At 34.2% G+C, this 13692-nt stretch overlaps 2 protein-coding genes across 3 annotated transcripts; one reads left to right on the plus strand and one right to left on the minus strand.

Moving 5' to 3' along the window:
• The first annotated feature begins 777 nt into the window (after nt 1–777).
• LOC110425567 (beta-phenylalanine coenzyme A ligase-like) lies at nt 778–3007 on the plus strand. The gene is made up of 4 exons (XM_021440478.1): nt 778–2184; nt 2293–2360; nt 2444–2546; nt 2882–3007. Exons 1-4 carry the CDS (start codon nt 778–780, stop codon nt 3005–3007), a joined length of 1704 nt encoding a protein of 567 aa, XP_021296153.1.
• Nucleotides 3008–3505: 498 nt separating this feature from the next.
• On the minus strand, nt 3506–9242 carry LOC110425127 (Galactose oxidase/kelch repeat superfamily protein). Of its 2 annotated transcripts, none has more exons than XM_021439935.2 (14): nt 8958–9242; nt 7695–7798; nt 7411–7488; nt 7216–7335; nt 7013–7079; nt 6814–6875; nt 6471–6610; nt 6261–6387; nt 5395–5509; nt 5231–5319; nt 4791–4874; nt 4356–4676; nt 4218–4277; nt 3506–4118 (listed from the first exon to the last, which is right to left on the minus strand). In XM_021439935.2, the coding sequence occupies exons 2-14, from the start codon at nt 7782–7784 to the stop codon at nt 3951–3953; spliced, it is 1521 nt and encodes a 506-aa protein (XP_021295610.1). In that variant the 5' UTR covers nt 7785–7798; nt 8958–9242; the 3' UTR covers nt 3506–3950. The 2 variants fall into 2 exon arrangements, with proteins under 2 accessions (XP_021295610.1, XP_021295609.1); XM_021439934.2 differs by having other exon boundaries at nt 7695–7813.
• Between the last annotated feature and the right edge of the window lie 4450 nt (nt 9243–13692).

Here is a 13692-nt window from a genome sequence, read left to right on the forward strand (position 1 = left end):
GCGTCAGAGCTGTGATCTATGCGAATATGCATTGGTTGATTCGATTTGTAGGAAGTGGGCGGCAGAGGTATATCAAGACTTCACTAGCGGGAGTAATACAATAGGATTATAGTATTTCTTGGAAAGGGACTGCCATGTCCATCGCTTTGTCACTTCCCCATGGCCGGCAACTAAGTACAAATACAACACACTAATTTCCTCCATAATCATCCATCATTAGTGATGGATGCATGGAATATGGATGGATGTTCAATAATTTTTTACTAGTGGATTTTAGTACATACTATATAAATGCATCTAGGTTTAACTCAAGTGACAAAAATTAAATTTACATGAAACATTTTAAGATTCGAGAAACGTAAAATTTTTTCTTTATTTAAAAAAAATATTAATTTGTAAAGATGTAGAAAATGAATTAAGTAAAAACATACATGATATAATTTATAATATAACATTTTTTTTATTTGAAAAGCATGATATAACATTCTCATAATATAACACTACGTAATAATAATATGATATTAAAAGATAGTGAAAAGATACCGAACGCTTATATTTTATTTATATTTTCTTTATTATTAAGAGGCTATGGCCCTCATTGTAAATAACAAAGCTACATTATTAACCTTGTGCTTATCGACGTTCAACTTTATATCGAGACATGCATAAATCAAATCAACTTAGCTTCATATCGTAGACTGAACAACATTGTATGCAGCACAAAGTTTTAGTCTTTCGCCTTTTGCCATAGCATAAAGCAAATTCATCAGAAAGAAAATGTCAGTTGAAGAGTCTTGGACCGCCCCCATCAAGGAAGAATCCGGCGATTCTCAACCGCTGGTCAACCGAGGTGGCTTCGATTCGCATACCGGAATTTATTCTTCACTTTTTCCACTTAGTGACCATCTCAAAGTTCCTAGTGATCCTGACCTTGGCATTGCCTCGTTTGTGCTATCACAATTTCCTCATCCTCAAGTTGGTGAATCAAAAGTTGCACTCATTGACTCAGCTACAAACCAGCAACTCACATACGCTCAACTCCATCGATCAATTCAATCGCTTGCCTGTGGCCTTCACCACCTCGGAGTCCGCAAAGGTGATGTTGTGTTCCTTTTGTCCCCAAACTCACTCTTGTACCCAACGATATGTCTTGCAATATTTTCACTTGGTGCAATACTCTCACCTGCCAATCCAATCAATACCCCCTCGGAAATAGCTAAACAGGTACTTGACTCGGGAGCTAAGCTTGCGATCTCAGCCCCCGAGGAGTTACATAAGCTGCTACAAACTGGGGTGCCTACGATTATCACGTCTCGTCAGTCAGATGAGGATTCGTTATCTATCGAAGAACTGACTGAGTGCTGCGATCCACGTGAATTACCGGAAATTAAGGTTAAACAGTCAGATACGGCTGCTATATTGTACTCTTCGGGTACTACGGGAACAAGCAAGGGTGTGATTTTAACGCATTCGAATTTCATAACAACGACTAGACTTGTGAGATGGTATGCAGAAGCAACATCATCCCAAAATGACATATTTTTGGGGTTTATACCCATCTTTCACATATATGGGCTTGCATTTTTCGGGTTAGGACTTTTAACTGCTGGTATCACCACTGTGTTAATGCCAAGATTCGATATACAGGCAATGTTGGATGCAATTCAGACTCATAAAGTTAACAACATTCCTGCTGTGCCCCCTGTGATACTTGGCCTGGTAAAGTACTGCAAAGGTAATAGCAAATTGTCAACATTGAGGAGGGTTGGTTCAGGGGCTGCACCCTTGAGCAAGGAATTGACAGACGCATTCAGGGAACAGTTTCCCTGGGTGGAGCTGAGGCAAGGCTACGGGCTAACCGAAACCTGCGGCGCCACCTCCGGTTTCGTGTCTCACGAGGACGCTAAAGCTCACCCAGGGTCATGCGGAATGCTGCTGCCAAGCTGTTGTGCTAAGGTGGTTGATACTGAAACAGGGTTGGCTTTGCCACCTTACGGGAAAGGAGAGCTGTGGCTAAACGGTCCTACAACTATGACAGGGTATTTGGGAAACAAGGAAGCAACGGCTGCAACAATAGATAAAGATGGGTGGCTTAAAACAGGGGATCTTGGCTACTTTGATGAGGATGGATTTCTTTATATTGTTGATAGGATAAAGGAGCTTATCAAGTATAACGGGTATCAGGTATCTAAGCAATACCAGATTTTAACTGTGACAACTTCTAGTATTTGCATTGTTTTCAAGAACAAAACCTGCCTTGATTAATTGTTCAAAAACCTGTTTTCCATTCAGGTGGCTCCAGCAGAACTGGAAGCAGTGCTTTTAGGCCATCCCGATATTGTGGACGCTGCAGTTATACCGTGCGTGCACCCCTTAAAGAAGTAGTGTGGCTGTCATGCGGTCGTATTTGCATGTGTATTTGACACTGTTTTGGTTTTTGCAGGGTTGATGATGAGGAATCAGGGCAGATGCCAATGGCATATGTGGTGAAGGCAACTGCTTCCCAACTCACTGAGGACCAAGTCATCCAATTTGTAGCTGCTCAGGTTGGTCTTTGGGAATCAAAAGATATAATTTTTATTTATTAAAAAATTAAAAAAAAAATGAACTTAGTTTCACGTATATTTTTTCTTATTTACTGTATATATAAATTATCATGTGATTAATAAGTAAATGAAACCCACACCCATCTTAGTACTAGTTTCGCTCGCATATCAATAAACATGATCAATTATATGTGCGTGTGCACATACATCACCTGCTGCGCAAGGGAGCCGGACTTACGGATCACCGCGTGACATGCATGCGTGGGGCAGAGAGACAAATTATTCTAAAATAAATATTAAAAGAGAACTTATTTGCCATGTATGAAATCTTTCAGGTGGCTCCATACAAGAAAGTAAGAAGAGTGGAATTCATACATGCCATCCCAAAGTCAGCAGCCGGCAAAATCTTGAGGAAGGAGCTCATCCTACAAAGCCGACGGCAAATTCCCTCCAAATTGTAATTTTTATACTTCGGTTATCCATTGCACTAGTTCAACAAAAGCTACTGAAATTATGATGAAATGCTAGTAGCTTGCTCTTTCTGTCTTTTCTTTTTGGGAGATGAAACGGTTCTTGTTCTAATTTCCTTACAAAATAGCAATAATACATACTTGTGAGTTCTTTCCTTTTTCTTCAAAGAAATGAGCCAGAGTCTCCATGGGTGCTGACAGGGAAACCAATCTCCAGTTTTTTCCTGTTTGTGCAATTAGGGAAAACCAATTCCAGTTTTTTCCCTAATTGCTCAAACAGGAAAAAATAGAGTTAAAGAAGTGAAAAGAGAAAAACAATACATGCTCTGAAAATGTATGCAAAAACAGTAACATGTTTACACAATTTCTTCTCTTCAAATCTCATTGGGACTCGATATAAATTACAAGAACAGGTCCTTCACATTAAGGAAAAGAGTCGAGACTCAATATAAATTTTGCAGATTTATAATCCCAAGGAGCAAAGCAATATGTAATGTTCAAGAGATTCCTTGCATAACAATATAATTCGATCGAGGGCACAGGAACTAACAAATAAAATCAAAGAGTACAAAACTTGCCCAGTTTACGGGAGACAGAACAGCTATCCATTGAACAAAAAGGCTTAAAGTTTAATAAATAAAATAAATAAATTGCGGGAGGCAACCTAGCTAGAGAAAGAACAAATTCATATAGACTATATTCTTGCAACGAGTTCAGAATCTATCTCCTCAAGAAAATGCTGCAATGGTTGAAACACAAAAGCCCACAAAGACTTATTAAGCTAACACATGTAGACCATGTGCACAATCTAAATGTTCTTCAAGAAAGATTGCACTCTGATATCCTCAGGGCAGGATCATACCCAGTCCATTGCTTCAGATATACTAGATCAACTAGCAATGGCATGATCCTTTTTTCAAATGATATGCAACTTCTATGTGCTTCCAGCTATCCACCGCCAAACACCACCAGAACCTTGCCTCTGGGCAGCTGAAAGCTCCATCTCCTGTTCCAGTGCTGACTTTTGTCTCCTAAGTATTTGTACTTCGTTCTCTATGGACTGTGAGGATTCCAGCATCTTTTGTAGTTCAGCAATTTGAGCCTAGATATATAAACATGTCTTAGATCTTGGGTCAAAAGTGTAAAAAGGAATTAAGTTAAAAATCTAGCATGAAATAAAAAAATATCAAAAACTGAAAACCTCAAGTTTAAAGCATCTTGATCTCTCAGATATCAGCTGACCTTGGACAGATTGGAGTTCCTGCAACACAACAGCAAACTAAAATAACAAAAACTTCAAACTTTAAACTTTAAACTTTGAGCCACTTAAAGAGCATACCTTGGATAATTCAGTATGATTACTATTTAATTCATCAATCTTCTCTCTGAACCTAGAGTTTTCTGCTGTGACTTCTTCAATTGACAACTCCAACACCTTTTTCTCTTCTTTAATTGCATCAATTTCAATATTGATATCCTTTTTAAGAACATTATTTTCAACTCCATTAAAGTTCAGATCTATTATTTGCGGAAAATCCAACTTTTCTGACTTTGCCAAGGCATATGCAGCAGTAACAGAAGCTGCTGCTGCTGCTGCTGCTGGGGACTGAAAAATCTTGGGATGAGATGAGTCTCTTGGTTTGAGTTTCATAACAAAAACCTATCAAGTAATAGACAACCACTAAAAATCAGGGAAAAAGAAATGATACATACTGGCATAGATTCAGCAATTTAACAAACATGATTTTGTATAAAATGTTGTTAAACAATATACCTCGTTACTATATTTCCCATTGTATCCACCAAAGGCAATCAAATGCTTCTCCCCATCAATTATTGCCGAGCAAACACTTAGTCCCTGCATTTGAATAGCCAATTGCCAGGAAAATTCAGTCAAACCCAAAGATAAATCAATTATATAAGAAATTAAAGCATAAGACGTAAGAATGTTACTGATGAAAAAAAATACATAAAAATGTTGGATAAATAGCAAACATATACTTCTTTAGCAACGATAATGAAAACAATAAAATTTTGATGTCTTTTTAGAAAAAATAAATGTTGGATAAAAATGTTACAGCAGTGAGGACTATCACCAAAAATTATTCTAAAAGAAAAATCTCAATATGCAGCCACATTCCAAAAATCTTGCCCAAGTAAAAGTTCAGCTAGTATTCATAGATATACAGTTTATCAAAGGCTCAGAGTAGTAACCTCACTAGAAAGTGGATGCCTTTCCTTCAAAGTTGTCAAAGTAGACCAAACTAACTTAGACATATTTAATGCAAGAGTCTCCAGGCAACCTGTAATGAAAAAGCGATTTAGCAAATGAAATTCCAACATAAATAAGATTTCACGAAAAATTACATCACACGCACCATTGCTGTTATCTCCACCACCAACAATATACCATATTTCATCAATGGAAATACCAGCATGACCTGCCCTAGGACTCACCAAATCACCCTGAACTTGTGGTTGGGACCACTCCATCTGCATGGCAATCCAGGATCAACTGCAGTCAATCAAACCATTCAAACTACTTAAGCAGAACCCTAAATTTTTTATGCTATTAGAATAACCTTATCTCTAGCTTATTATCATCATAAAAAATCTGCTTCACCTGCTGCAGTTCATATTTCTTTAGGACAGCAAGAATGATCAAATCATAGAACTGACGCTAATCGCTAAGGAAGATACTATGCAATATGCAGTATTGCTTAAATATATCAAATGAAATATGATGGTAAGTACATCTCCAGAATTAAGATCTAAACTTTTTTCTTTTGAGATGAAAAGAAAATGTTATTACTTTCGATAAGGTCAAGATAAAGGTAAGGTACTTATATGAAAAAGTTCCAGCATCTATTGTGCAGTTAATGTAGACTGTACAGCCAGTTTAGGGTTGGACCAGCTTCATGGACTACGCTGGGGATATCTTGGAAGAGTTCTTTATGATTTGAAAATATATATCCCCTATTTCGACAAGCACAAATAAGTACACATGAGCATAAGCAATCATCTTTCTATCTTTTCAGCTATGTGAAAATGGCACTCAGAGATGATCTCCAGAGGCCATGCTAGTTACCAAGTTGATTGATAAGCATTGTACACATTATTCATCATTAAAAAATGTGACAGCTTACTCAAGAGAGGAAAATTGACAATTAATGGCATTCAACTCATACCAAAAGTAAAATTGAATATAAATCCCAAAAGGAAAAAGAAAAGGTCCAACACTTACAGTCTGCAAGTCCAATACATGAAGATCATTGAAGAATATTGAATGAGAACAACCACCAAAAATCAAAAGGTAGCGCTCAGCATGCACTGCAGCTGTGTGATCAAATCTTGGAGCAGGGGGTGTTTGCCTATCAAAGTACAACAAAAGTGTTGCAGAATACTTCTGAAATTGTGAAGAATAACCAGCAATCAAAAGCAGAAAGATACTTACGTTGACTCCACTAAACTCCAAGTCATTGTCTCTAGATCAAGAACATGTACATCATTCAGCAATTTCCTGCTCCTGTCTTCTCCACCAAACACAATCAGTTTAGAACCTACCAGTGTCACAGAATAACCCCCACGTGCTACCTGGAACACATGGCACAAAATCAAATTCCCATAAGACAAGACTCCAACAATGGGAAAGAACAAATTCTGCCCTTCTTAAACAACATATAATAGGTGAAAATTAAAAATCAAAGGAGGATTGAATGAAACAAATAGGCAAAGCATATAAGAAAAGGCAAATTTTTATTTTAAAAAATAGAAGAAGCTGTAATAAAGATAGTTACCGGAACTTTTCCTGAGGTCTCCACAACACCACAGACATGTGTCTCTAGATTGAGGACATGCACTACAAGAAGTCCATTAACATATTATTAGATTCCAAACAATTTACAAACTTCATTCACTACCAACCATTAACCCAAACACCAGATTCCTTAACTTCTACAGGTGTATTTGTACCAAATGATCCTCGGAAATACAAACCTATCATCGCATCAGAAGATTTCTTCGAATGCCCACCAAGAAGAAGAAGTTTGTTTTCCCACTTAATCTGCAAAAAATATATGAACAAGTAAAAATATATTCAAGTGCTTATTGAAAGTTGTATTGAGTCACTGCATAAGTGGATATAAATTTAATTAGGCAAAAAGATTATATCAATTGGGATGGTGCATCTGAAGTCCCACCATACTATGATCTGAAGTGCCTGGAAGAACTTCCTGTAAGCCATTGTCTTCTGATTTATCAGCATCTGATTCAATCTTCAGTTTCAGACTAGACCATGTCAAACTTCTAAGATCAAATACCTGCAAAAGCAGCCAAAGAGCACATTACAAACATGAAAGTAATTCAATATGTATAAACTGAGGTCATGTACAAACCTGAATATCAGACAGGTATCGACCATTACGACTGCCTCCATGGATATATAGGTTCTCACCAACCACTGCTGCAGCATGCTACAGTGAAAAGCCAAAAAAAAAACATGATAAGCATCTAGCTAAAGAATCATAGAAAAAGGCAAGCACTTAAATGAAAATCAATATAACAGCATTATTAAGGGTTAACAAACATGACCCAACACCCCAAAAGAGAGAGAAAACTATAAAAAAAATGACACAACCAATAAGTTCTTTTGCATGGTTTACAATTTAAAGCAAATTACCTTGTACCGAGCTGATGGTCGTGCACCAGAAACTGGCAGCGCTACCCACTGCTCATAGGCCAAATCTGAAGGCCACTTGCTGATATCCATTTCTTTAATCTCTTCTGCTCCCATAACAGCTGTTTGTATGTCAGTCAAGTTCTTAAAATGCATAATACAAACAATCATCTTAACAAAGAGAGACTCAACTCATAACTCATAAGTTTCTACAAACAAGGGAAAAGTGTTGTGGAAAATGGATTGAAGAGCATGATAAAATTCCATCCCCTATATAAAATTTGGTGAGAGGAGGAAAAATACAAAGGAAACAATTTTCTAGGGCATTTTTAAAAATCACTCCCTTTTCCCTTTTGTTTACAAGATCCAAATAAAACCTCACTCTTGAGACATGAGACATACAGCAGACGTTTTGTATATCATACACACCATGATTTGATCCAGTAAAAAATTGAATATTGAAAAATTTATTAGGAAGATTATTGGTATCTCTATAGTTGAACAAGAAGAGAATCGCTCGGTGAAAGGCTAAAGGAAGTGTGTGCCATGAACAAGACCAGAGTAAGCTGCCTAAGTTACTGGGAAGTCACTCAAAATAGACCAAATAATCTGAACTTAAAGGACAGAAAAAATTCCACTACCATAAAGATGTCAATTTCATAGACAGCTTATACATATAGTTAGCAGTATCTACTTATTAATATTCGGAAAAAGTTTTAGCGGGATAACAAAACTTGATCACAACATTTCTTCAGAATTCTTCATATAGTTATAATTAAAACACCAATCTGATACAGATAACATTATCATAGTTATTTATATTATTCAAAATCTAGCAACCTAAACTTTTCAAAGGCAAAAACATAACCAAAAAAAATCATAAAATTGTTGTAACTAAACTCTAATAAAATGCAAAAATAATGGCAAATTCTCAATTCAAAGCTAAATCACATACTATCTGACTCTTCAGAGTAATATCCCCTGTTTGCTTGCAGAGAAAATGCAGGAAACCAAAAAATAACAGTAATTAATATTTCTCCACTCAAATCAACCAGATACAACTTGTTTGACTTAACAAAATCAACATACTCCCATTTTCTTGGAAACAACAACAATCAATTTCCTTTCTTTTCCTTCCATTTTCTCAGCAACCAGACAGAGCTCTACAATTCGACATTTTACAGCGATCTCAATCTTTAAAATACACAACTGAATTAAAATTTAAAGTCTAAAATGCTTAAAACGAAAGAATTGAGCTCAATTTACCTGAATTATGCAAAATGATGGAGAATAAACTTTGAGCCGTTGATTTTTGAGAACAAGATCTGAGAAATTGTTTATGTATATGGGATCGGGGGTGGGAGGGCAATGCGGGGTGAGATCAAACGGTGTTGATTCTCCGACAAGACGAAGAATCGAACACTAGCCCTTAAGATCTGAATCTCTCAATCTCAGGTGAAGTGTTTGTTTTTTCCGTTGTGGTGGTGCCTACGTGTATTTTGGTGCGGACTAAAGAAACCGTAAAGGTCGAAGTCACCTCGATTAACCTCGGAGCTCTTACCACTTACGCACACTATGCCACTTCACTGTGTAATTTGTTTTAGTAACAGGTGCTCGTTTGACTTGAATTTTTTTTAATTTATTTATTTTTTAAAAATAAAAATTAAATTAAATATAAATTTTAAACATTTTTAAAAAAAATAATTTTTTTTTAAAAAATAAAATTTTTAAAAAAAGAACTTTTGAAAAAACTCCTGAGTTTTTTTTTCTTTTTATAAAAATATAAAAAAAATTATTTTTATTTCAAAAATATCCTCACCTGTTAAAAATAATTATAATATAACTCTCTAAAAAAAATATCCTTTATAATAATCTTAATCAAAATTATAACTTATAAAAAAAAATTTATCAAACAACTTCAGCTTAATTCTAAAAGTTATTATTTTTTATAAAAACTTTATAATAACTTTTAAGTTAAAAAAAAAAGTTAGGCCAAACAGGTTCTAAGGTTGTATTTGATTTGTTATTGGAATGTGATTGCTGAATATGTAATTATTAAAAATGTAACTTTATAATGTTTAATATAACAAGAAAAATTGATGGTTGCAGAAAATGTAATTACTGAAAGAATTATATTATAGTATTTGATTTGATAGAAATTTACTAAGAATATAATATAAATTGATACAATTACCCTTATGTATAAAAACATATAAGTTGAATAAATTTATAATTTGTAATATAAAATTTTAACCTTTCAACTTTTAAGTAATTAAAATAATAAATAATAAATTTACAAAAATAAAAAAAAATTATATTAATAATTTAAATATTAAAATATGAAAAATTACTAAATGTTTAATTTTTTCTTAAACTTATAAAAATTAAAAATAATAATGCTTAGAATTATGACGAGTACAAAAATATTATGCAAAGAAGAATATGTTGGACCTTTTCTTCATCCAAAACTCGATTTTGTATCTTTTTATATGAGTTTGAATGTCAAACATTGTTCTTTAACGTCCACATAAGAGTATCTATCAATAAATCAATATCGTTTATCAATAGAAGCAATTACGTGCACCATCTATCAATCGATGATAAATTCTATCAATAAACATTCAATCATATTATGAAACCGCATCTATCGATAAATTAAAATGTCTATCGATAGATGTACTATTTTAATAGTACATGACGCTTCCTTTATCTCATAACCGTGGCACCAAAACACCTCATTCTTTCAAATCCTCTCAACTTCATAGTAAATTTCTCCAATTCTAAATTGTTTAAAGTATTTCCCTCTTAATTTTTGGCATCGAAAATATAAATTTTTCTCAAAATGCTTTTAAATTTTCTAAAAAATTCAATTTAGGGTTTTACACCTTAAGGTCTCAATCTCTCCAAATCTTGGATTCCTTTACATTTTGAGAGAAATTGTATCAATTAAATCATTTCCCTCATCCTCCACGATATTTCTACCAAATCATTTCTGACCAAAACACCCCAAGCCTCCAAATTTCATAAATTTCGAAATAAGTCACAGATCTAAAATGTATAAAGGTGACTATTAAGAGGTTCAAGCAACTTTTCTAGTGCTAGGACATTTTTAGTATCGAATGAGAGTTCGTTTTTGCGTAATTTCACTCATCCATCGCACATTCAAAAATTCAACGACTTTTTCGCCAAACGTAAGGTAATGCGAGGGCGTATAATTAACTTTGATTACTTAAAGTCTATTGATTTCCCATACCTTGCAAACTTTGAATATTTAAGATGGACACATTACTTACAATTGAATAATAAATACTATGAGACTTTAGTTCGATCTTTTACTTCAATGCAACATAAAATCTTAGACTAACTTAGCCACCATTTTTGTTGGCAGCATTATACAAGAAGTTCAACCCACAACCCATATGTGCCAAGGCCTTGCATGCTAGGCCCGCTAATCTACTTTGCACAGCCCATCATTCTACACCCTGTGCGATTTAATCTTGCTAGTTTATTTTGTGCATGGTAACCCTTGTTCACTATTGACCTAATGATTGCCTAGGTTGGATTTGTCATGGATTTGCAAGTCATGACACCTAGACACTATGTTTTAAGCATAAGCTTGACCAAACATGAGAACATTAATATATTACTAAATAATATAATTTAATTAAAATTTTAATCTTAAAATATATTTAAAATATTAAATATTAATATAAACATATTTTAAATATCTTAATAATAAACCTAACTTAATTATGTTGGTAGAGCCAAGACTTGGATTCTCATGAAGTTAATTAAGTCTGAAAAGTCTCTCCTTTCTTTCTTTACTTAGAAATGGAAACAAACTTTAAACAAGTAGCTCATGGAACATCTCTCACTTACCCTTTTTTTTTTTTTCCCAATCTTATATCTCAAACTACAGGTAGCCACATAATTTATTTCACTCCTAGCAATAGGAATAGTGGTTTAGAGCAACATGCACACACTCGTTAAAGCCCTTATTTCGACCTCGACCTAATATTTTTATTTGATAAGCACTAGAAGAGATCTAAAAGCAAATATTCCATTGATTGATCATCCATTTCTATGTTTTATAATAATCCAACCTACTATCTCAATGCATGAAATTTCCTTGGGGATACAAAGATTCACATAAATAATAAGCAGTGAGACTTTAATGGCCTAGTAGGACCAAACAGAAGCAGAACCATAGTGTTCTTCCAAGAATTGGTTATTCATGAACCTTCCTTTCTTTACAAGATAAGGCAAAAATAATAAAGATAGGGCTAGCTAAGCAAAGTAAGATTGCCCATTGAGACATGTCTAGTCTTTAGGTTTATTTTGGCATTGTTATTATAGTTGAAAGAAGCTCGAGTTGGGAAAAATTACTTATGGACCCGAACCTTGGTGATCTATCCATGACCAAGATAAAGCTTGGGTGAAACTAAATAGAGGTCTGAATCGACTGATGTTGAAGAATCAGCGGATGAGTTGTGGTTAAGGTGAAATGCCACGTGAACCTAGAGCTAGTTGGTTCTCCCCGAAATGCGTTGAAGCACAATAGTTGACTAGACATCTAGGGGTAAAGCACTATTTTGGTGCAGATGGGTAGAGCAGTACCAAATTGAGGTAGACTTGAATACTAGATATAACCTCAAAATAACAAGGGTCGAAGTCGACTAGTGAGACGATAGGGGATAAGCTTCATTGTCAAGAAGGAAACAGCTTGTATCATCAGCTACTACCCTCAAATGACTGCTCAGTGATAAAGGAGGTAAGGGTGCAAAGACAGCCAAGAGATTTGCCTAAGAAGCAGCCACCCTTGAACGAGTGCATAATAGCTCAATATTCGAGCACTCTTGTCCTGAAGATGAACGGAGCTAAACGATCTGACAAAGCTGTGGGTGTAAAAATGCATTGGTGGGAGAGAGTTTCACCTTTGTAAAATGTTGTATGAGATTGCTATGAAAATTGTCTTTTGAGATTTTTCAAGTATTTGGTATTGTTGTTAAAAGTGCTGTGGAGAGTTCAAAGGTCTAAAAAGGACATGACGTTGAAATGTAAAAAATAAGTCAATTTTTTTAATACTATTTAAGTAACTTGCTATTAAGACATACAAAATAATATATGAAATTTAATTTTAAAAATTTATAAAAAATAATAATTAGTAGAAGAATTAAAATATTTCAAGTTAGAAAGTAAATAGCTATATTCCTTCTAGATTTTCATTTTAAGTTCAAATTATGTCAATATCAAAAAACAATATTGCTATACATTTGAAATAGAATCCAAAAAAATAGATAGATTTATACAAAAAAAGAAAGATTGAAGGATAATGTTTTATATTTCACATCTTTGAAATAAGGATGAATATTTAGTAATTTCTTCTGTAAACCAAAGTTTGTGAACGGCCAAAACACATTCAAAGGGCTTTTGCCATTGATTCAAGAATTGTTATAAAAAAGGTAATTTTATGCTCGAATTCATGATGATTGTAAAAAATATGTTTTGAAAGCCAAGCACAGTACCGAATTAGTTCCTTGGCTTAATTTGGCTTGGATTCCAAAATATAGTTTTTATAAATAACCCAATGTAAAACAAACAATAATTAAAAACATTGGAATATTTGATTTATTGGTTGATGAATAATTCTTAATAAAATCTTCTTCCTTCAATTAAATAAAACACATACGATAATTTGATTTAAAACTCCATTTAACGGTCATTTTATTGACTAATTTGATTAAAACTCCGTTTAACGGTCATTTTATTGGCTAACCGCAAAAGCTATTTTCAACGGTCATTTTTTGACCAACCGCAACAGCTCCTCGGAAAGTGCTTTTGTGATTTGAAACTTGCAACTTGCAACTTGCAACTTGCAACTTGCAACTCATGGTTTGTACAGGAAATGACGAAATACCCATTCCTCTTTTGAAAGATGACAAAATTATCCCCTCTTCACTTATAAAACTGTCCCTATTTTATTTTATTTTATTTCAAATAT

The sequence above is a fragment of the Theobroma umbraticum genome, unplaced genomic scaffold, assembly GCF_002168275.2.
Source record: "Theobroma umbraticum cultivar Fairchild unplaced genomic scaffold, ASM216827v3 scaffold_81.0, whole genome shotgun sequence".
Taxonomy (NCBI): domain Eukaryota; kingdom Viridiplantae; phylum Streptophyta; class Magnoliopsida; order Malvales; family Malvaceae; genus Theobroma; species Theobroma umbraticum.

Excerpts from the sequence above, each read along its gene's own strand:
- LOC110425567 (XM_021440478.1), top strand. The coding sequence starts at position 778 with ATGTCAGTTGAAGAGTCTTGGACCGCCCCCATCAAGGAAGAATCCGGC. Across the intron at positions 2,185-2,292 it reads TCAAGTATAACGGGTATCAG|GTGGCTCCAGCAGAACTGGA; the intron begins GTATCTAAGCAA and ends TTTTCCATTCAG. Across the intron at positions 2,361-2,443 it reads GTGGACGCTGCAGTTATACC|GGTTGATGATGAGGAATCAG; the intron begins GTGCGTGCACCC and ends TGGTTTTTGCAG.
- LOC110425127 (XM_021439934.2), bottom strand. The coding sequence starts at position 7,808 with ATGGGAGCAGAAGAGATTAAAGAAATGGATATCAGCAAGTGGCCTTCA. Across the intron at positions 7,080-7,215 it reads GCACTTCAGATCATAGTATG|ATTAAGTGGGAAAACAAACT; the intron begins GTGGGACTTCAG and ends TATTTTTTGCAG. Across the intron at positions 4,875-5,230 it reads GGCATCCACTTTCTAGTGAG|GGACTAAGTGTTTGCTCGGC; the intron begins GTTACTACTCTG and ends ATTCAAATGCAG.